Source organism: Lathamus discolor, chromosome 3, assembly GCF_037157495.1.
Source record: "Lathamus discolor isolate bLatDis1 chromosome 3, bLatDis1.hap1, whole genome shotgun sequence".
NCBI lineage: Eukaryota > Metazoa > Chordata > Aves > Psittaciformes > Psittacidae > Lathamus > Lathamus discolor.
The window spans coordinates 88,058,626-88,082,307 of record NC_088886.1 but is presented as its reverse complement, the minus strand read 5'-3'; the positions used below and the strand labels follow the sequence as shown (position 1 = coordinate 88,082,307).

The 23,682-nt window shown below is 38.9% G+C and overlaps 1 protein-coding gene across 5 annotated transcripts in view; it reads left to right on the top strand.

Moving 5' to 3' along the window:
- The first annotated feature begins 2,124 nt into the window (after positions 1 to 2,124).
- The window catches only part of RAPGEF4 (Rap guanine nucleotide exchange factor 4), a 149,873-nt gene continuing 128,315 nt past the window's right edge, over positions 2,125 to 23,682 (top strand). For 2 of the 5 annotated variants that reach the window (XM_065670352.1, XM_065670351.1), the window contains exons 1-3: positions 2,125 to 2,380; positions 14,711 to 14,853; positions 15,968 to 16,056. In XM_065670352.1, coding sequence (XP_065526424.1) covers positions 2,316 to 2,380; positions 14,711 to 14,853; positions 15,968 to 16,056 — 297 coding nt within the window. In that variant the 5' untranslated portion in view covers positions 2,125 to 2,315. Of the gene's footprint in view, positions 2,381 to 14,710; positions 14,854 to 15,212; positions 15,367 to 15,967; positions 16,057 to 21,857; positions 21,886 to 23,682 lie in introns of those variants that run through there. The other 3 variants (XM_065670353.1, XM_065670355.1, XM_065670356.1) reach the window with 3 other exon arrangements.

Genomic DNA, 23,682 nt, shown 5'->3' with positions numbered 1-23,682 from the left:
TGGTAACTGCAGAGGACTGTCCCAAGGCAAGCAGGTTGCTTGGTCAAGGGTAGGTTCATGAGCACTGACAAAGATTTTCACAAGTTACATCCCAGGAGAGCATTCCAAAGGTCTTGTTCGTTCAGACTCAGGCTATTTTGTCCTAGCTGTTCACTTATCAAGGAAAATATTCCTGCTAGCTAACTTTTATGGAGGCCTAGCCCGTCCTCTAGTGGTTGGGTCATTAAACATACGGATGGGAGAGGACTTGACAAGGGGTGGCTTGAGTGAACACTAAACAGTTGCCATTGTGGTTTTGCTGACTGAGCTACACTGTTGCTATGTACAAAATTGCTGGCACTGGTATGTGTAATGCTGTTTGTGCCAGTGAAACAGCCCGTGAGAAAAGATAAAGGCCTACAGCTAAGAATGATTTTTGGCTCCTTCTTAGACCCTACGCCAGTTAAGACAGAAGAGCATCTACTGCAGCTTAAACTGGGTTGAGGGGAAAAGGGCAGTAAGGACTGCCTTGTGTGATTGCTCTGGAGGGAAACTATAATTATGTGGAATAATGCGATGAATGTTTTATAATGGAAGTAAAAAATCAGTGAGCTTTATTGATTCATCTATAATGTACATAATATGCTATAAATCACTAATTTGAGAATTTAGGGTTTCTTACATTTGAAGCTCTTGTTCTGTTGGTTCCCAAACACTCAGATATTGAGGAACGAACAGCATTGATTTTCCTCAAGTAAACTGATTGCTTAGGTGGAAGAATTTCTCCTTTTTTCCCCCACGGACTACTGCAAAGGAAGAGCTGCAGCTTTGATTGCACTGACTGGCAGCCTATGCTATTCTTCTGGCATGCATTTTAATTTTTTTAAGGCAAAATGAAGGAATTGTGTTTTGTGGCATTCTCCTTTGCTATGCCAATTTCTTAGCTGTATTCTGTTAGCAAAAGGGATTTTTTTTTAGATACAATTCCTTAGATTTTTCAACATATTGTTCAGTGTCCCGATGTTAACATTTATTTCTGTTAAATTGCTGAAGAAGCTGTGGCAGCATTGAGGCTATTAAAAGCTAGATCTGAAATATGAAATGTGCATGTATGTAAGAAAGTTACACTTGGTACAGCAAGAGACTAGAACAGAGGGCAGAAAAAAATAGCCCACAGAGCACTGTAAAAGGCCCTGGCAGACTATCAACATCTGAACGAATACTTTGTGTCCACACTGTAAAGCAGACAGAAGTTACAAGCCTGAAGGAAGGCACAGCTTTACTTTACTATCTACATGTAACCCCAAACATCCTGCTGAGATTTGTGGAGCTTCCTACCTTTCTCCCACGCTACTCAAGGCAGGCTGTGTTGACTGCAAGCTGAAGCTTATAGTTATACACAGATTACTTGGGAAGATATGATCTAGATCCTCAAATATTGTGTAGAAAACATTTCACTTAGAACTTTGCAAAACAGGGAGACAGGGAGACCTGCTGCTCTGCATTCCTTCCTCTGCTCATCACTTTTTTAATCACATACGCATTATCACACTTAAAAACCCTGCATCTCGAAGGCCATGCTATCACAACAGAAGGGTGTGGATGGTTTCATCATAATGAGAGTCACTTTTTTTCGTACTGTGTATTGGGTTCCTTCCAGTTGTTAAATTCTATTCAGAGGCTGCACTACGCAGCTCATTTTTCACCTACAATAAACCAGAGCCTTTAGGACACAGTTTTATGGGTGATGACAGGATGGACAGCAGGCCGGAGCAAGGCTTCTGCAAAATTCCTGAAATGTGGACTTCACCTTCCTTCCACTCAGCTGCTGTGGGCTTACTACCAGGGGAAGTGTCACCCAGGGCTCCGGAGAGCTCCTAACATACTCCCGAGCTGCTTATTATAATTAAAAAGCGTGCATTTCCTCCACCCCCCAAACCCAGTCAAGGACATCTCTGGTGAAGCAAGGGCAAAAAGGACCACTCAGCTGGGCTCAAGTATGCGCACCGAGGAGCTCACGAAAGCCCGAGGGGGACGACTCCACCTTCCAGGAAGGGAGTAACTCCTTTCATTCCCCTCCCCGGTCGCTACCTGCCGGCTGCGGGTGCCTCGGGAGGCCGAGGCGGCGCCCGCTCACAGCCCCGCCGCTGGCCGAGGCGGGCGGCGGGGAGGCGGCCCCACGGCCCCACAGCGGGCAGGGCGGGCGGCCGCGGGAGCCTGGGCGAGCCCATCGCGCCGTGCGCGGAGGGAGTGAGGGAGGACGGGCCGACCGACCGGCAGGCGGCCGGGGGGAGGCGCCGCCAGTCGGGTGCGCGGCGACCTGATCCCTGTCCAACATGGTCGCCGCTCACACCTCCCATTCCTCATCCTCCGGCGAGTGGATCGCTTGCCTGGATAAAAGGTATCGGCACCTTCACGGGAGCTGCTGCGGAGGGATGGTGTGTGCATGTAACCTGCCCCCTGCATGCGTACGTGCGTGCATATATGTATGTATGTATGTATACGTGTGTGTGTGTGCGCGCCGACACCCGCTCCCCATCAGATCCTGCCTTACATAAGGAGGGTGCAGGTGGGAAGCAAAATGCCCGCAGGAAGCAGAGCCGGGGCAGGCTGGCAAGATGAGGTCTCTCTCCGCTCCGCGGACGCGCAGTCCCCACTGCGATAACTGCTCACTGCCGGGCTCTGCTGCCCGGAAAATGTGCACGTGGTGGAGGAGGGGGAGCTCCAGGGCGGGGAGAGGGCGCTGCGGCCCAGGGACGCCGGCCGGGAACCCGCTGTGCAGCCATGGCAGACCAGCTTCCCGCCGCGTTCGTGCCCCAGTCCGCTCTCCTCCTCGCCTCACAGCCCCTCACCTCAGCGCACCGGCTCTGGCCCCATACCGCCTCGCCTCACCTCAGCGCACTGCCCCCTGTCCCCCCACTTCATATCTCCCAGCCCAGCCGCCTCACAGGTCCGGCTGGAAAGGACGGACCCTGGCCTCAGAGCGCTCCGTGGCGCAAGCAGGTGCAGGACTGTTAGCCAGAGACTGACTTAAACACAAATACCCGCTGCGAAAGAGGCGGCCGCAGGCTCCCCTCAGCGGTGTCCTGGGGGCCTGCGGCTGTCCCCCCGGCTGGCGGCAGCGTTTGCTGCAGGTCAGGCAGAGCTGGGCGCCAAGCACCGTGTGGGTGTGAGTTAGGGCTGGCTAACATGTGCTTACTTCTAAAAATACAGGCAGATCATATATATATATATATAATGTACATATATATGTAAATTTGGAGTTATTTCCCCGGGTGTTGCAGCAAAAAGTCTCGCAGTGTCGAGTTACGTGGTGGGTGGTTTGAAAGTCCTTCTCGGTATTCTTACATTCAACGCTTACTATGTTAGTTCAGAAGTGGTTTGGTTTCTGAGCACTCATAGTGTCTCCTGTAATCTAGGAAAATAGTTGACAAAAATTTAATCATAAATATGCTATACAAGTCAAAGTTATTGGAGGGAATTACGTGATGTAGAGCAGTTTACTTCTCAGCATTAGCCAGCGTTTGACAGTTGGTGTCATTTGGGGCTTCACTGTGAGTAGCTGCCTTTGTGCACACAGAAGGAACCATCCTCTTCTCATAATTTCTCCCATTTCCAGGTAACCTCCTAGTGTTGCAGGGCTGCTTCTCTAATTAGTTTTTCCTTAACAGTCCAGGCAGCAAGCTGTAAGAAGTTAACGGAACTTTTGGTTTAGATACTGATCTAGATGCTGATCACAGTATTGCTGATCCCCCCTCTGTAACATGGGACAAAACAAAAGTAGGCTAACCTTTTAGAGGTTAAATAATGTGTATAAATGTTGAAAGTTTTCTAAATGTAAATGAAAACAAGTGGTGGTAACATAGCCATATAAAAACTGAAGTAAAGCAGAGGGCCTGATTCTCTGCTCTGTAAATTGACATTGGGCGGGTGTGAAGAAGCAGAGTGTGAGTCCTGGTATTTTTAGATAGATGATCCTGTCATTTCTCAGGTTTCTTAAATGCAATACATTGCGAGATCTAAATTGTAAACTAAAATTCAGAGGTTCCTACTTAGTGAGGTGCATAGTCTTGGAGGGTTAATGATGATTTTGGGAAACACATGTGAGGCATTTTATTTAGAAATCTCTCTGCCATTACATTTGTATGAAATTATTTTGATGACCATTTTTATAATAGGAATTTCATTACAGCTACTAGGATGAAACTTTTTCTTGCCCTTTTGTTACCTGGTGCTAGCAGCACTAATTTCTTGAGTGGAAAGAATCAGTTCCAGGTGCCCTGAAGGATTGTGTATTATTGTCCTCCTTTTCCAGAAGGCAATCTGAATATAGGACAAACCCAGGACATGAGAGATTGTAGTTTGTTTCCTGGTCTCTGTCATGCTTTGTTTTGTGATAATAGAAAATACACTTTTTGTTCTGTTTTTCCATTAAAAAAATGCAGTTAAAGTTATGCTGGAAAAGAACTATAGGAATCTAAGTGCTATTAGATAAAGCATTCTTTTATTTGCACACTTGTGTTTGTAGAGTGTATTTCTTTTTTGTAGATGATCTATCTGTGTACTCATTTAAATATTATGTAATTTGTATATATTTAAGGCTTTCAAAAATCTTACAGTGTTTTCTAATTAGGTGTGGATTCTGTAAATATAGGATCATTTAGTGAGTCAGTTCTCTGTAGGATACCATGTGTTTATTAAATAATAAATATAGGTTTAACATGTTTTAGTGAATATATTTTCAGGAGGAAGGCAGTTCTAAAACTGGAATGCTTTAGAATCTTAGGTGAGCCTCAACAAAAACAATTAAAATGGTGTATAATGTGGATTATCCAACTTCATTCTTTAAAAAAAAAGTGAATGAAACTCTAAATGGAAATAATAAAATACATTATATACACAAATTATGTATTTTGTGTATGTTCTTCATGTTTTTCCCTACATCGCACATAAAACTGGAACTACTAACATCCAAAACAGGAGCACATATAAAAATGAAGACCCACCAAAATATTTCTGGAGCAACATTGTTATTGTGTAGGGCCTGGGGGCTGGGACCACCGCCAGTGCTCTGACCATGCATCTTCCATGTGCTGTTACTAAGCACAAAAGCCAAAGATCAGCACTTAAAATACACAGACAGTATTAATAGATAAAGTCACAGAGCAAAGGTAAGGAAAAGCAGGGATGGAGAAGTTCAGAACACTGTGTTTTATCAAGAATGTGTTATTTTTGCAGGTGAGAGAAAGGATCAGCAGAGAGAGTCTACATCCCACTTGTACCTGGAGATGTAAATAATTTTTCTTTTAAGGAAATCAGTCCTTTTATCTTGGAAGCCTTACCACTGATTTCCTAGGGAGCAGGTGCATTCCTACCATCTTAGCGTTTTTCTGTATGTCTGATCTGCACAGAATTAAAAGAAGGTTGCTGATTTCTGCAAGTGTGTATAATTAGCTTGGGAACAATGTATTCTCTCATGGTTTCGTTAACACCAAAGACTGTCTAACCAGGAAATTTCCATGTTGACATATCTTCACTGAATGGTAGATGAAGTTTTTATTACATAACTATTATTTCTGTAAACCTGATCACAGTTATAAACTCAGGTAAGTGTTTTAACTGGATTGAAATAAAAACTTGTTAATGATGTACAGCATTCACAACAGTCAGAGATCCCAGGCTTTCATACCTGCCTCTGGGATCTTGTGTTTTTCTCTGTACTTAAATAACTGTCAGTGCCTAAGCTGACTGAAGGAGCAGATCACAGAGCAAAACATGTAATTTTGCTAGCCTGTTGTGCTAAGAATGTTATGATCTTTGGTCAGCTGTTTATAAATTATTTAAATATGAATGGGTGTTTCGAGGAGATATTGTACATACTGAGTTTTTATATCCCTGTCATCCTTGTTAGACTTCTGACTTGGATCATTTCCATCTAACAAAACCAAAATAACACATACAGGATAGCGTCTCAGATCTGTACCTTAAGCCAAGCTCCTATAGATTTGAGTGTGAATTCAGACTGAAGCTATGTAGCAGCAACATATTTGAATTAGGTTTTACTTTATTGTAACATATATTTGAGATGTAAGTTATCTGTATGTGCTTAGTAGTCAACAGGTCTTTTGTGAGTATACAGATATACTCACAGATATACTACAGATATATGGGCTAGAATGAAGAACTGATATTCTGAAAGAATTGTGAAAGAAATACGGAGACTGCTTGTCATCTTCTGTAACTTACAATTATGTCAAAGGTAATGGGATCTAGATTTACATTCAGGCAATATTGTGAATATTTTGCAATTGCTTTATGATTTTCTTTCTGTATGTAGCTTGTATCAAGTCTGTGTGTGGATATATCAGCAGCAGGCACTGTGGTGGGTGTGGAAACTTTGAGACAGAGCAGTATAGACATATCCTAAGTGCTTTCTAGCGCTCATGCAAAGGTGCAATCTTCTGAGAGTGATGAATAATAACAAATTTGTCTTTCCACATCATGCAGCTCATTTTGCAGTCCAGTGCAAAGGTGGAGTCTTTAATGAATGTTTAAAAAGCCCTTTTTCTTTCTGTATCTCCTCAGAGAGACCAAAATAGTTGTTAATATAGCTTGCCATAAGCTTGTAGGTCTGTACATTTTATTGAATATATGAATTCAGAATAAGTCGCAGTGAGACAAAGAGTTGTATTCAAAACAAATTGCAGCTTTTCTATTCTCTGTTCAGGGGCTTACACATTTCTAGTATCTGCTCCCTTTTGTTATGTGTGGTTGCAGTAAGTTACACACTTGTTCTATGGACAGGTATTACGAGGAAAAGAAAGTGATTGCCCGAGTATGCATGTGTATAAACATTGTCAGGGCCCACCAGAGCAAACTAGCATGTGCATATGCCTATTAGGTCATGATATTTCAGATTTAGTTGGTAGTCTTGTGGAGTGGCCACATGATTGGTGTGGTAGTCTAAGTTTTCTTTTACCAGATAATTCTGGAAACATGTCTAAACTGTCATTGCCTGAGTTATTTCTGGCAATTTCAGTTATTACAGTTGTTAGGATTTGATCTCAAAAATCCTGTATTCTGAGCATGTAAGTTTCTTTTATTACAAAATCTCATGTTCCATCAAAGAAATAAAACCCCAACATACTACCTGATTGAAACCATGCCCTCAAAATCAGGTGGCTGCCAGATATTTTTCAAATAAAAGTATTTTTCTTATCCAGGGTGACATCTGTTTTCATCTGCATCTTACAGTTTGCTGCATTTAACAGGCTCATCATTCTTGTGATACTTCCTTTGTTCTGTTAGCGTTTTCTGCACTTACTACTCTTTTTGCTTAATCAATATCCTCAATGAACGTTTCCTAAACTGGCTTTTCACTTAATTTTTGAATTAAACAGTTGTCAAAATGTATGCCAATGTAATACTGTAGAAGATATTTCGTAGTTGCTGTAAGCTTTAAATTTACGTTAGCTGTAACAATGCAGGTCCCAACTAGGTGAAGGTGCATTTAGCATAGGGTATTGGTGAATAGCAGTGGCCAGAGTTTGAATCAAAGGATATCATCACTTGTGCATATTGTTCAATTATAAATTTAATTTGCAATGTATCTTGGAGTCTGTCTTCATGTTGAAGTGCTTTTAATGTCTATTATGAAGCTACAGTGCTGGTTAATGTAATTTCATCCAGATCTACTTCTCTCAAATGGAATTTTAACTGTCCTGAGCTCCAGTTCATGTTTATGAACATTAGAGGGTTTATTCAGTGAGGTTTAGTCACACCTTGGTTGCGAAGTATGCACCATACCTAAAAATTTTCATAAATGAAAGGAAGAACTTTCCTTGCAATTTTATTTCTTCTCTTGAAGTATTTTGTCTTTTTAAAGAACATATGTAGGTGATAAAAGTATTTTTTTTAATGTTTCCTATTATAGCTGTATTGTTCAGGTAGTGTAGTTTAAACTTGAGACAAGCCTTTATGAATATCGCTACTTGATAAATAAATTTTTGTCTTTCCACTGTTTATACAGATCTAAAAATTGACATAGTGGAAGGATTCATAATTTGTAGAGCAGGGTAAGTACAGAAGTAAAGTGCACTTGATTGCTCTGCCTAGCCCTCCAATAATTTTTCAGTGCATTGGCTGAAATGAGCTGAAGGCACAAATACAATTGAGTACAGTAATAATGAGATGAGTGTGTAGGTAAAAGTGAGTCCCTCTTATTTGCATTCTTTTGGCCCTTACTGAGGAAGACAGAACTGTTATTACAAATTCCGTATGTGCAGCTGTCACCCAGTTGGTCTACATTTAACTGGCTGGTCAGTCAGTACCTGTGCAGATCAAGATTATTTACAATATTTCTTATGCCTTGCATAGCAGGATATGAGATATTATCACAGGGGTTCTGAGTGTAGGTGACAGTAGTAATATGTTGGAAACTGAGCATCAGCAGTTGTTCTTGTGTTGCTATTTTTTTTCTTTTTTTTTTTTTTATTAACTCTGGAATGGTTTGTATGGATAAGAATCCTAGGCAACAGGCTTTAAATAGTATTTTATTTCCTGTGTGTCAGAGGAAATGTGAAAACTGGAATCCCAAATCTCACAGAATGGAAATCAAAATAAAATAATTGTAATTTGATTATTGTTTGAAGGCTTCATGTTGAGGCTTTTCGCATGACAAGGGAAAGTTGAAATGTGAATTTTGAAAACATGGATTTGGTAATACCACTGTAACAAATGCAAAGTGCCTCTTGGGGAGAATTGCTTGATTTCTGTCTCCATGGAAGTAACCCCTTATCTGGACATTCAGATTAAAAGTGATTTCATTTATATTTAGCATGTAAGTCTGTTACCACAGGTCTAAGGTGCTTTGATACGCCACTGGTATCCCTGTCTTAAACTTGCCTTTCTCAAAAAGAAATTGAAAGTCAAAGAACCTGGAGGAGAGAGGTCCTGCTCTCACTAAGGGAAAATAGTATCTTGATACTGGTATTCTTCTGCATCCTCCTGTTTTGCTCTTCAGCGTGTCAGGGAAGAGTAGGAAAAGTACGGATAGCATAGAAGAATGATCAGTTTTCAATGGTGTTCCTTGCTGTTTTCTCCTTGCTCATGTTTCAAAGCAGAATATACTTTAAAATGCTATTAAAATTCACCAAATGGTCCATAGTAGTGATAACTGGTACTTTAGAATTTGCCTTTGCATCTTTGAATAGATGTTTTGGTTTTAACCCAGAGATGAGCCAGTTTTATTTGTCTATTACATAGTATGTTGCTGTGTTTTCTACAAACAGCCTCACCAGTGGAACAAATGCATCATATCTGACCATAATTTGTGGGCTGTTCATTGCTGTCTGAAATTAAATGTTGCCCTTTTAAAGAGTTGAAAAGACCAGGGGAAGGAAATAGACTTCAGTGTTTTCATTTAGTTAGAGCAGGGTTCAGATTTTTTAACAGATGGTCTAGAAATAAACATTTAAAAATTCTAGAGTCATCTTTGCAAAGATGGTAAAATTACGCATCTTCTGTTTTTAATTTTTCAAGTGTCAAACCAATTATGAGGAAGAACCTAAAAAAAGCACATATAGCAGAGAAAGTAATAGGTTATAGTTAGATAAACTTGGTAAAGACAAAACAAAAACCTCCAACTTATTTCTTACTTGTAGGTTAACAGGTCTTTCATAGCATACATGAACATTCAAATATTTAATCTTAACATAATCAAAATATTTTCTTTTATAAAGCTATACATGCTACACATGAGCAGGAATACTTGCCCAAAATGTGTAAGTGAGGAAATGTAGCAATTATCCTCTGTCTGCATTTAAAAGTTGAGCCTGAATAGTCTGTATTTAAAAATATGAAATAGCCTTTTGAAGATACACTTTTGGCAGTTTTTTATTTTATGATCTCCTTTTCCAGATAGTCAAGCACACATTGTCAAGAAAATTGTTTCATTTCTCAAAAATACATGCCTAAAATCTTCACAACGAAGTAAATCAGGGGTAAAATATCCTTTGAAGAGGCCTTATTGACCTAATTGAATAGAGATGTATAACTAGCATTGATGCTGTCACTTGTATATATATGCTGTGATGTTGTGTTGAAAAAGTGGAAGGAGGAAATAGATGATGTCTTGTATGAGAACATTACTGCCAGATAAAACTTACTATGCTTTGAAGAGGCAAATTAGTAGTAAAAGTAAGCAGCTGGATAAAGTGCTCAGTGGTCAAACAAAGCATAAAGGCTTGTAGGGCAGTGAAAATAAAGTAAAAACTCTTGCTGATTATTTTGTAGCCCTGCTTTGCAACACTGGAAATGCCCACCTCAGTTGGGCAACACTGAAATGGGATGCCAGCTCAGTGCCTTCTTGAAGTACAAATTTAGGCACAATCAAACTGAAGACTGGGAGGGTGTAGGAGTGTCACTCTTGCATTATCCTTCATGGTAAGAAATACCAACTGTGAAGTTTTAATTTCCATATCAGTCATTCCTCCTTCATGGTTTAGTTCTGACATTTCCTATGGTCATGGCATGATACCTACTCAATTATGGTTGCCAGGGCAGTTTGTGGGGTATAGTTACTACAGTAGCTGCTAAAGCTCTTTCTGGGCTTGTACCCTGCATACTTAAGGAAAATTTAGATAAAGCAGCAGCTACCCCACAAAAATGCCGAAAAGTTGGGAAAAAGGGGTAAGATGCTGAGGTTTTTTTAAGTAAAAAAGGTGAAGACAAATGTAACATTTCTGCAATTTGTTTTACTTGTGGGGCAGCCTAGGGAGTGGGTGCTTCACTGAATAGAGTCACAGATTTAATTCAGGAAGGATAGCCTTGCCTTAAAATACTTCTGTTGTAATTCATGCCTTTACCAAACTGTAGAAAGCTGAAGCATTTTAATTTATTTAGAAGAGTTTTCCACAGTTTTTAGATTCATTTATGGTTCTATTCCATACCTTGGGCTAGATCTTTCAGAAACAGGAGTACACTTAGGAAAGGACAGAAGCTTTATCAGAAAATCCAGTGGTAGCTGAAGTCTCACTGAAATGCATTTTTTAACATCTTAGCTAATGGACATCCAGTTATAATTCTGCAGCATCAGCAGTGAGGGGACACTTCAGCAGGGTAACAACACCAACGTCACAAAATACAACAGGAGGGCATCCTCATCAGCCCTAGCTTAGCAGATGCTCAGTGGGATTGCTCTCTAGTGAACAGCAGTGGTGCTTTGATGCAGTCTCTGGAAAAGCCTTTCCAGGGGTGTAAGGAGATTCACCTCCTGGGGGTTGACTTCTATAGCACTTGCCCTGTTTTGAGGAATGGTTCCTTTCTGAATTAATACCATTGCCTCCTACAAGTGTGACTACAGTGACATTAAATTCTGCATCTGTCATCAGTAGTACTTTTCTAATTAGTAGGTTTAATCATTAATCTTCTAAGGAATATATTAAAATATTAGCTGTTTAAATATTATTCCAAACTGTGCTTTTAAAAAGCCAAGTTTACAGCAATATAGTAAGATAGCTGCGATAAAGAAGTAAATTTGTGTTGTCCTGTACTGGTGGTGTTCCATGCTAGGCAACTTGTACTTAGGAAATAAAAAACAAGATTTGGCAGCATATATAGATTCAAAAATGTTAATTTAAGAGTTGCAGTGATGATAATTTTATTAAGAGGTGGTTTATAGAAAGTGGTCAAACTTTGCCTGAGTTTTACAGGCATGTGGAAAAGCAGTTAACTGATGTCATGGTATTTTATTATTCTCCTGCTCTCTCACTAAGTAAAACTGTCCGTTTGCTTTTTATAAGCACTTAATAGAAGTGAGTTTGAGTGCTACTACAATTACTTTTATGCTGTAATCTGGAGTTTTTACATAGGCAAAATTCCATGTAAGGATCAGTTGTGCCTCAGCTTGGGATACCTCGGGTTAGTGGATTCCTTTCTCCTAAACATCAAGGACATTTCTCAGGAGCTCTGATCAACTCCAAAGGCATTGTGTTGTAAAACAACGTGGATCCTAGTTAATTTGGATGTTTATACATGATCTTAACCAAACAGCCAATTTTTGCACTAGATGTTTGTCTTTCTCATTTGAGAGACAATAGTTATTCCTGGGTATAGTTAAGACTCCTTGTATGTTTTCATGCTGGCTGTGGAAATTTAGTTGCACACAGTAACATTACACCCTGTGTGTTTTGAAGAGAGGCTATTGAAACAAATGGTTTGCAGTACTGAATTATTAAGAAACATTGTAAGGAATACAACAATTTTCAGATTACTACTATGCATATTACTTAAAAGTTTTGATTCTTCTTTTTGTTCAGAGCATGTCTGTGTGTCCCCCTTCAAATGTCCACTTAATGTACTCGAGATGGAAGTAGCTATTGCTACTACAAAGTACTGTGGCACAGCTACTTGCTAAAGTATGCCACTCGGAACACATGACTGTAATTTGTCTTTCCCAATAAATAAGGAGTTTGATTTCTCACTGCTGTGCTGATGCTTGCAACTCTGAAGAGCATGGTTTAGCTACCTGTGAGAATGCTTTTCCTTCATGATGACTCAGTTTACTGGGGTCATGAAACAGTTTTGTCAGAAGAAAGTGCTTTTCCTGTAGTTCATTTGTCTGACACAAGACACTTCTTGCCACATCAGTGGAAGTGTGCCCTGCTCTCACCTTCTTCTGAATTACGTGGAAACCCTGTTACTTGAGCCTTCAGCAGCTCTCAGGAAAAAAAGTTACGCAGTCTATGAATTAAATCCCCCCAAATTCTGTCTTTTTGACGGGAACAGAGTGGAAGAGATTTCTACACTCACATTTCAAAAAGATCACCGAGAAAACAGTGTTGATTTAAGTTTGTACAACATGATGCATGTTGTTTGCTAAGCCTGTTTACTTTTTCCCTGTTCAACTACATCAAACAATTAGCGCTGCTAAACACTGAGATCCTACAGTCGGTTCTACGCAGATGAACTGATGGACTTGAACAAAGTCAGTATGAGCAGCTGTATGTGTGAAATAGCCTTAGTTTATCCAGGAAAAGGAGATATTATCAGAATTATTTTCCTTTTTTTTTTTTTTTCTTGTATGGTTTTGCTGTTACTTTTAGGAATCCACAAATTAAGGGAGTTATTGTGCCAGTGTAGTTTTGGGTAGGGATCTTGTATAAATGGATTTTAAATCTGTTTGCAAGCTACACATCCTAATCTTCTTAAAAGGATTTTGACAAGAGATTTAATGCTTATTAGTACCTGTCAGCTAATGCACAGTGAAAAAAGGAAAAAAAGGAGTGGGTAAAAACCTTACTTGAAATACTTAAAAAGGGAGCTACTTCAGTTGGTTGTGGTTTGAGGTGGTAAGAGGATTTCACTGTGATGTAGAAGCAACTGTATATAAGGGTAAATTGGAGTATGAATGAGGATAGAGATTTAATCCCTCCTAGACTTAATTTATTAAGAAAGATGAGAGACAGAGAGTCAATGTGAGTAGGATCTGGGCTCTTCCCTGAGACAAATTAGATCGCTTAAGTCTTTGATTCTGAAGAGAGATCTTTCAAAAAAATATCCTGTTGGAGGAAGTGCTTACACTGTGGTGTAACAATAAGATGATAATGATATGTGTTTGTGAATTTAGCCTTTGTTCATTGTAAGCTGCTTGACTTCTGGTCATTTAGAAATTCATCTACTGTCTAAAAAAATGTTTTTGTCAGTAAAATTAACTAGCAGCATTTGAGTGATTGATAGGTCTAACGATCACTGACAGTTGTCTGTCGTTCTGGTACCCCTTTATACAAAAATGATTTCTGCATCTGATCCAGCATGATCTCCTGGGAATGTTCTGTGTTTCTTTCTGTGTGTAATGGTAGGCGTTTAATCTGTTATGAAAATTCTTTCTAAAGCTGTCAGCTAGTGGTTGGCTTACCTGCCGATTCATAACATTTGATAATCACATTTAAAATGCATGTTACAGAGCTAATTTACTTTAGTTTCACAAATATGTAGTAGTTTTCTGAGCCTGCTGAACGGCTGGTCTACAATCTACTTTGTTGGAGGGAGTTCTAAAATTTCATTTTTCTTGAAATCTTGGGGTTTTTTTAAGTTGTTGCTATCATAGGTGTAAGTATTTTAAAGTTTGAATTAAAACTCTTTACAATTACCAATTAACAGTTTAGATTCTTGCTTGCATATTCAGTTTGTCCAACATTAAGAGACAGGAGCTGCATGAAAAATTATGTACTTAGAACCATCAAGTTAGTTTGTACCCAGCAAAACGCAGAAGAGAAATGCGGGTATAGGAGTTACTGCTGATACCTAAAGCTTTTTCTTTTAGCCAAGCAGACAACTTCTGTTTTAGGCACTGATTTCACAGATATCTTATAATTTTGGACATCTGTTTATTTGTGTTCCATTACAAATATAAAAATATATATCATGCCAAGCTCTTTAGAATAAGGACTGTATCATCATATATACTTTCACAGTAATTGCTACAGCAGGACTTTGTTGCTAAGTGATGCTTCTGGACTCTGCCTGTGTTGAAATGATAATAATCGTGTTCAAGTTGATAATGGGCAGTTGTTAGGATGTTTTGGAAGGGTTTCATTATGTACCTGTGAAATGCATTTTAATTTGTTTATCTTATAGTGTAACACGTACTGCAAAGATTTGTAAATGTGGTGCAGGTGGGGATGTTTCTCTGATAAAGCCCTTGAGAATTTTGTCCTTTGCTTTCTTGCAGACCTTTGGAACGTTCTAGTGAAGATGTAGATATAATATTCACAAGACTGAAAGAAGTGAAAGCTTTTGAGAAATTTCATCCAAACCTTCTCCAGCAGATATGTCTCTGTGGATATTATGAGAATCTGGAAAAAGGAATCACACGTAAGAAAGCTTCATATAATGAACTGTTTTATGTAGATAAAAAGGGGGATAGGCTGGGAATGTCTCTAAGAAATCAATGAGAGAACACAATCAGTGGAACTGCCACAAGAATGTTTACAGTCATAGTCATGCGGGAAGGCAGGACTAAAGTGCTGCTTGCTCTACAAATACAGTGCGTAGTGAAGCTATGGTAACAAGGCACACATTATTTGATTTGGGACTCTGCCACTGTTCTGTTGAAAGATTAGAAGGAAGTCATTGCACTTAAGTCCCATTCTTCCCCTGTAAATGTATTATTGATCTTTTGTAGGTGCTTTTTTGATGTCAGGGGCAAAAGCGTATCACCTAGGCATATCACTAACAGTGTGTGGTTTGCGGTCTCTCAGAATAACACAAGACAGATTTTCAGAGCTGCATACTGCTGTGGGGTGCAATAGCTCTGTGCCTGCTCTGGCAGCCCGTCTGCCACACGAAGGTAGACAGCTGTGCTCGGTCTGTGAAGCTGAGATGGAAGTAAGTGATAGTCCTGTGATGAGAATGAGCTCCCAGAGCTGTACCAGGTGAATAGGTCATAGAGACCTGTGGTATTTAGTAGAGTCTTAGCTACCTCTTAGGTAAATCTGGCAGGCTTTAGACACACAGCACTGGGGTTTGCTTAGAATAATAGGAATTCTGATACTGTAATCACACAATTGGAATGCCTGAACATCAAAGTCTTGCAGTTGCTTCTCAGCCAGAGCTCTTACTGAAGTCAGTGGGAGCTGTATCTGCACTGAAAGATTCTGAATTTCAAAGGGACATTGTTCAGAAAGTTTTTTTGGTTTTTTGTTTTGTTCGTTAACTAAGATGGTGGTAAAAAAGAAGCAAACTGGGGAGAAGAGTGAAGCAATTCTATGTATTTTCGTTGTTTCTATAGTGTATCAATCAGTTCGCTAAAATACGTAGTTTCTAGTGTCATTGTAAATGCTATTCGAACACTAAGTAAGTAGTCTGACATAGCAAATTCTATACTGCCTGAAGTGACTATAGTAGTACAGTAATACAAGGGAAAATACTTGTTAATGTTGCTGAACTTAAAGAGGTAGCTCTTATTTACAAGATTTCATCTTTCCAGTGTTTCGTCAGGGTGATATTGGGACGAACTGGTATGCTGTTCTCACAGGATCACTGGATGTGAAGGTTTCTGATACAAGCAACCACCAGGTAAAACCGATTATTAATTGAAATCATCCAGTCAGTAGTAAAAAGAAAGGGTATGACTTATGCTAACATAGATAACATATATCTACAGATATTTTGTCTTACTACATGCGTGTTTCTCTGAGTCTCCTTTAGTCTCAGCTGTCCTTTATCTATGGGGGCAAATCATACCATTGACTTGAAAAAAACTGAAATGTAATGCTCTGGAAAGGGGTCTACATTTTAATATGAAGCAAGACTCCTCTGTCTTTCCTGATAGAGCCATATGAAATTAAGCTGGAGATCTAAGAGCTGTTAATTCATTCCCTATAAATGTGCCTTATTCAGAAAGTTCAAACCCCACCAACAGTGCAGTCTTATAACAGCATACTGCAGTCTCCAATGCAGGGAGTGGAAAGTATTAGAGTATTAGAACTGCTGCTGCTTTAGTCCAGAAGCCTGGAGGCAATACTTATTTAGTAGAAATAGAAGAACAAATGAAATTCCCACCAAATTACAAGCAGTTTCTCAGTATCTTCGCATGCCTGTATTTTAAAGCTAGGAATTTAGAGTAAATACAAAAATAAGGATGAGATATTTTTCCTGGAGGAACTCTCCCACCTGTGACATCTAATGTCGTGCTGACAAGTCCTGCACTTACTGCTGTGAACTGAGTCTTCTGGGAAGGCATCATGTCCCATTCCCTGCTCCCATGTTTGAGATCTGAGATTGTCCTATCATGTAGCTCAGCAAAAGGTTGGACACGTGACTCTGTGCCTTCACATGAATAGTATAGCTACCCAGGACTCTTTTCCCCACCTTGATTGAATGTACCGTGCATAGGGGATGTTGGTGGTTTATTCTTTGCGTGGAGTTTGGCTGAATGGGGAAGGTTTATTGCTCATAGAAGAAATTAGATTTTTCACTTTGTTGAGCACTGCATCACCAATAAAATTGGGTCAGAATGCAAGCCAGGGCAGTGTGTGAGCGCTGGGTCTTTCTGCTTCTTACAGTAAAATGATAGATACAAAAGGAACTTCTTTCATATAATTATTTTAGCAACCTCTTCACTGTAATAAGTAGAGACTGATTGAAAGTATAATTAGCCTAATTTTAGCAGTTCCCAGCATGGCCTGGCTGTCGTCAGTATTGTCACACTTTGGAATAGTACTGGGCTCTTGTGATAATACCCGTTTCTGTGCAGGTCTAAAGCAATCATGAATATTTTCCAGTATTTGCCAAAAGATGGCACTACACTGTGGTTAAGAACCAATACTCTTTACTGAATCAGAAAGAAGTATATCCACAGAAGTGTTCTAGATGTGGAAGTTAAATTAAGAATCTGTTTGGAGCGTTGATTTATGCCATTAAATGGAGGTTAGAACAGTTCAGCCTTTTAAGAAATCTAATGTAAATATTTTTTCTGCTTGTTGAGGTTCACTCCATTTTCCTGCCTATTGGAAACTACAGAACTACAGTTCATGTAGCTCTAGAAATTTCCTTCTCACAGGAACAATGAACTGAGTTCTTGCCACTGACTAGTTGCCATAGGATGCAGCCTCCCTGCCAAAAGGACAGCAGCTCATTAACCATTCCAGTGCTGGATAAGTTTGATGTTTGGGGAATCCTAGATACTATTTGAGTCTACTGTTTTCTCTGGTTTTGCTCCAGCTTGGTGTTTATACCATGGCCCTCCTTGTCCATCCTTGGTCTCCTGCCTTTAACTGCTGGGTGCCCTGTTCCAGTCTTGCCTGTACTTCCTTGTTGGCATGGTGCTGATCATTCTTGAGCTTGAAGTGCTTGCTAGCACTCACTGCCTGCTGTGCTCACTACAGATCTAGATGATGGAGGAAATAGAGTGGACAGCATTATGCTCTCAGCTAGGAATGGATGACCCATGCTTAAGATGTAGGGATGCTTGTAACCTACCCTGGAGCACATCTTCCAGTAACAGCACCCAGGAGCCAAAGCTTCCTTTGCAAAGTCATAGTAGTGATTAAGTGCTCTGCTGTTACTATAATATTATAAATGGCACTAATGCCAATGAGAAACTTCCAGCAGAGCAGAAGAGATACAGAAGTTTCAAGTTTAGTAGTTTGTAGACTCATGTAGTACAGAAGAACTATGCCATTTTTTCTAGGAAGAAAGAAGCTAATTCTGTATTCAGGTTCCTATGGGTTAGAAAGTCTTTAAACTTTACTAAGAATCTTTTAATACTTAACATGAGAAGGAGGTTGTACTAGATGTCTTCTTACAGCTTGAATTATCCTACGGTTATATGATGATGCCTGTAGTGTTAATGTAAATATGAAAAATCAATTCCCTTGATTAAAAATATTGGTCCCTCTTTTACTAAGTGTTTATTTGTCTAACTGGGGAACTTATATTTCAGAAAGCCTGGCAATAAATGTGTTGTGTAGCAGCTACCATCTGCTAACTCTGTGCAGATACCTTTGTTGTTTGGTAGCCTTCTTCCATTAAATGTGCAGTAAGTTATTTTGCATTTGGTGCTTACTAAGAATGTCTTAATGGCCTTTGAGCCTGCAGAGGCATGTAGTTACATGTCTTGCACTAGAAATTGTATCTAAATGCACTAATGGATCAAGATGTCAGTGTAGCTAGTGAAGTATTAATTCCTGCACATTCTTGCTGCACATTAGCTTACTCATGCAACCACCCATGATTTCTCACAGAAAATGTCACTAATACTGATGAGGACCAAGTTGAGAATATAAACATATAAACAGAAATATTAAAATTACTTTTTAGTTGCTATTGTGATAAGAGGAAGCATCCCATATACTGATTTAAATATTTTAATGAAAACACACGTATTTAGGACCTCATAGATAAAGCCGTGCTTTCCTATTGGTATGGAAAAATCCTTTCTGACTGCTTGCTAAACTGTATTATGTCACAAGAGGGCAGTGTTAGAATACATAACAGAGTACAGACAATGTTTGATACTAAAATGGCTAGTTTGAAAATTGTCTTCAGCTGTTTACAATACACCTGGTTTGAAGAATTCCACCAGAACAGATTTCTCTGTTACTGTTAGTTCTGTGCCATTGAGGTGCTAAAATATGCTAGCTGCTGCTGATCATGGTTTCATTTGCCACTGAAATAGATACAGAGATCTGGCAGCGTTACCCATCCAGTACCTCCTGAGTGGTAACTGGTCTGCTTTCTACAAATTATTTATGAGTTTTCTGAGTATTCAACAATCAAGAAGAGACTGAAGAAGACTTTAGCTTTTAGGTAAAAAGGTCACACTATGAATTGCGTGGTAAGTGAATTAACTCGACTTGTTTGTAACAAATATGATCAATATGGCACTTAAAAGTCATACAGAGATTTAGTAAGTCCCTTTCAAAATAAACAGAAAACACAGCCTGTTTAGAATCTGTCACAAAAAGGTCTTTATCCTCAAGTATGAACAGATTCAGAATTTAAATTTTGTTTGACACTGTTAGCTACCTGATGTTACAAATAAGGTATATACTAATGGAAGTTCCTATTAGAGATATTCCTAGTTTCACGTAGTCTTAAAAATACCGCTGACTGCCCTGTGTATGTTTAACTTTTGAACTCTGTTTTGAAAGTTAACAGGTTCTGAGAGATAGCTGATGGTGATGTCCCAGAATAAAGCTGGGAATAAATGCATTATGACAAAAGCATCAGTGTGACATCTTTGTCAGATTATGCAACATTATGTTTTACTGATTTACATTCTGAGCCTTTTACCCCAAATGCTTAAAATTTATATTCCTACCTGGTAAAAGGAACGGAATGAAGAGAAGAAAGACAAAGACCAAATAGCATTTTAATCTGCAGTTTTGCTGTAGTCTGCCGGATGAATCATCGTGTGTGCTGGGGACTATTGCAAGTTTATCTTGCCTGTGTTTTGGTGGAGTTTTTTTAAGCTGATCAGTTTTTAAAAACAGACCCAACTGAACAGAGGGCATTGACTTTACTTGCCTTTTTTAGAAAAGCTTTAAAGGAGGAGCTGTGGGTGCTTAGGTGGTACAGCAGCATCAGTTGTAGGAAGATACAGCGGACTGGGGATCAAAAGCCAAGTAAATTAGTGGGGTTGCTGAAAAGACTGTGAAGAAAGAGGCTCAGACGTCCATGTAGGAAAGGGAAGAATATCCTGGCTGTGATAAGATGAAGTGGAAATAAGGAAAGGGACTTAAACAGGACAGTCCTTGCAGTACTGCTTTCTGCATGTAAATGCCCTTATGTATGTATACATAATACTATGTATTTTGGAGATGAAACAATGTGAAGCCACAACATAGGTTTGTACTGTGGTCAGTCTGTAGTGTAGTGTAAATATGCCCAGCCTAGCTTTAAATTACTTATTTTGAGCATGAGAACTGCCCTACCCATCAGAACAGAGATTGGCTGGACTAATGTACTCAGCTGAGAAGAAGTGTGTGTTGGCCCATGCTGAGCTCCATAGTGGTGTGGGTGTACTAATTTTGGGTTTGAACTTAGCTTATTGAGAGTTAATATAGAGAAATCATTTAACTTGTGCCTACTGGGTAACCTAGGAAGAAGTCCAAGACGTTGCAAGTTGCTTTTAGAGGATTTGGTAGGAAGGTGTGGAAATGAGTATTTTATTACAGTACAGTTAATCTGACCTGTAAATATTTTAATTAGGAACTAGAAGAGATGTTGGTTACACTTTTTCTAGAATCATAATGCCTACTTTAGGCAAATCATCTTGTATTGTGTAAAGAGGGTGACTTAACATATGTTGGCAAACTGCAGTTCTGGAGTGGGAAGATATTTCTGTATTGTCATTAGAAGTAGTTTATTAAGGATTTCCTATCTGAATGGCTGAAACATACTCCAGGGAAGGTAATAGAACAGGAAAATCACATAATAGAACAGATAGTTTACTTCAATTTGCATCCTTTGGTTTCTCTGTTATAAAAGGAAATTTTTGCTGAGGACAAACTGAAGTGTGTCAAAGTAATAGGAAGCAAACTTTTCAAAATGCCAGCTTTTTGCAGATCTCCAATTAAACATGGAGATGGTATGGAATCCTTGAGGGACACAGGTGCAGAGGCGAGATAAAGGTATAAGGTGTGGGAAAATGGTGATATTAAAACGAACCAAGCAAAATAGTGAATAATATTTAAACGAAAAAATCTCAAATCCCTTCCAACCTAGCTCTTATATTTTTTTCAACCTATTTTGAACACTACCATTTTATGATCCTTTTTTATGTCACATTTTATAGTGCATTCAGAGGACAGATAGCAATGGAAACAATCACATCTTTTTAAGTCTCTAATACTGCCTTTTAAATAGCTGTGTGAATTTTAGCTGGTTACCAGCAGCTAGAACCCCCTGCTGTTCCTGGGATTGCAGGGGGGAACAGCAAACTGAGTTTTGAGCTGCCAACAATCCTCCTGAAGTCTACACTGAACAGCAGGAGATTCTTGACTGTAAGGTTAACAGGTGTAGCAGGAGATGCACACCTGATTCCCCAGGAGGCTGGAGATTTATAAACAAGGGGCAGAGTTAAAATGGGGCTCTGAAGTCTTTAAGAAAACAGATGGACTTGCTCCCTAGCTGACTGCAAAACTGCATCTCTATGGAGAGCAATGACAGCTAAGGAAAAAACCTGAAAGAGCTTTCACTTGATAGAAGCCTGGACTCTAATGAATGTAGATAAGACTATTCCAGTTCCTTGACTTAGCACCCCACAACTTATTTCTTAGGCTGAACAGCTGCCTTATCATTGTGTTAGGAAGTGATTGATTCCTTAACCGACACCCTTGCTTTTCTTCTGTGTTCTGTCTTTAAAGATACATTCTTCAATGCTGTAAAGAATCAAAAAAGGTGAGGTGTTTCAAAGGAGTTTATTTTTTTTTTTTTTGGAGTGAGGGAAGGGAGTGAGAAAGAAGCTGGAAAACGTCAATATTGCTTATTTACAGTATGGAAAATTTTCTTTTCTGCCAGGCTGTTTGGTTATTCTGCCCTAAACAGAGATCTTTTGTCTGAACTTTCTCAATGAAGTTGAGAATAATGTATTGGATATCTGGAGATTGAATTTTGTAAGAGCAGTAGACACATTTTATTTGTAGTTCTTTTGAGTGCAATTGTGAGTATGGTAGCATGCATATAGTGTTTCAGATCTGAAAGGTAAGCTTGTTAAGGCAGAACTTTAATGTGTAGCCTATGTTTTAGGCTATTTGTAGAGACTTCTGTTTAGGTGTCTAGGTACTCATTCCCAAATATTGTTTCTTTTAGACAGTGCATGTTCATATTTACCTTCTTTGAAAATTTTTTTCTGTCAGTTGGTAAATTTTTCCTTGATCTTTTCTAAGAGGTAATTGATTTTTGTTTTCCTGAACACATGATTTTATATGGTAATATCTGTGCAAAAGCAATTTGCTATGGTTCAGGGAACTGGACTATTATGGGCATTTGTCTTTGTAATGCAATTATAAAGCTACTAACTTGATCTTAATAACATTTGCCTATTACCACTTATTAGATGCATGAAAGGAAAACAATGCAATTTTAAACACAAAAAAAAGTGATGCTGAAATATGCTCATGCATCTTTCCTGGATTATCAGCTGCAAGGATGTAGTGGATGGGATGACAAATTTTTCTGCCTTTGTTTTTGTAGACTTTTCATGAATCCTACATTTTTAGAATTAAACTATATTCCCAATGTTGTATCCAGTCAAATGAGCATATGTTTTTATAAGTTTATGTGAATTTGTCTGTGTGCATGTATGATTTCTTTAGTAAAGTGCATTTTGTATCCGTTTAAATTTTTAATGCTGTTGCTATCTTTTTTAATTACTCAGAAGGCAGTCAGTTAAAGCCCAGCTTAGAAAGAGACATACGTAATCATTCAGCTTCAAGCCTGTACTCAGGAACATAGCAATTTGTAAGCCTAAGCAGAACATGTATCTAAAGATCTTGATTCAGCAAGTTACTTAATTGCTAGTAATCTTGATTTTTTTTTTTTTTCTCTTTTTTTTTTCTCTACAGAAGCTCATAATTTATACTAGAACTATTACAGAGGAGTTCCTGGCCAAAGAGGCTTGATTTAGACATCTTTCTGTGACTTGAATAGTATGTGCTCATGTAGGCTCTTTTTTCTCCGTGTTTGGTACCCCCCTGACTATTCTATTCCAGGTTGTTTTGGACTTCAGTAGTTTTCTTGAAATCCCTGATTTATGTGAAAAGAATACTGTTTTTCTTTTTGTTAGTCTGGTACTTAATTGGCAGGCATTAACAATTGGGAGATTTACTGGCATATTCAACAGAAGAGCCAAGAGTTGGGTAAATTGTACGATTGCACTGGGCACAGACCTTACACAGTAGAGAAATGCATTATAGATACAAGAGAATATAGTTGAAAGTTATGTTTGCAGAGAAAACAGTTGAATTTTCTTTCTAATGAGGGTAGTCTACATAGGGCAGAAATTTATATTCCAAGATTGCATCTAGTTATCTTCCCATCACCTCTGACATTTCAAAAGAATCCCATCATCACAACAGTCTTTAGAGGTAGATGGACAGAGGTCATAACTTTCTTCCAAAGGTGAAAGTCACTCTTTTGTTCTCTGTTTTGCACACAGAAATGTCTAATTCAACTGATGGCCATAGTAAACAGAGC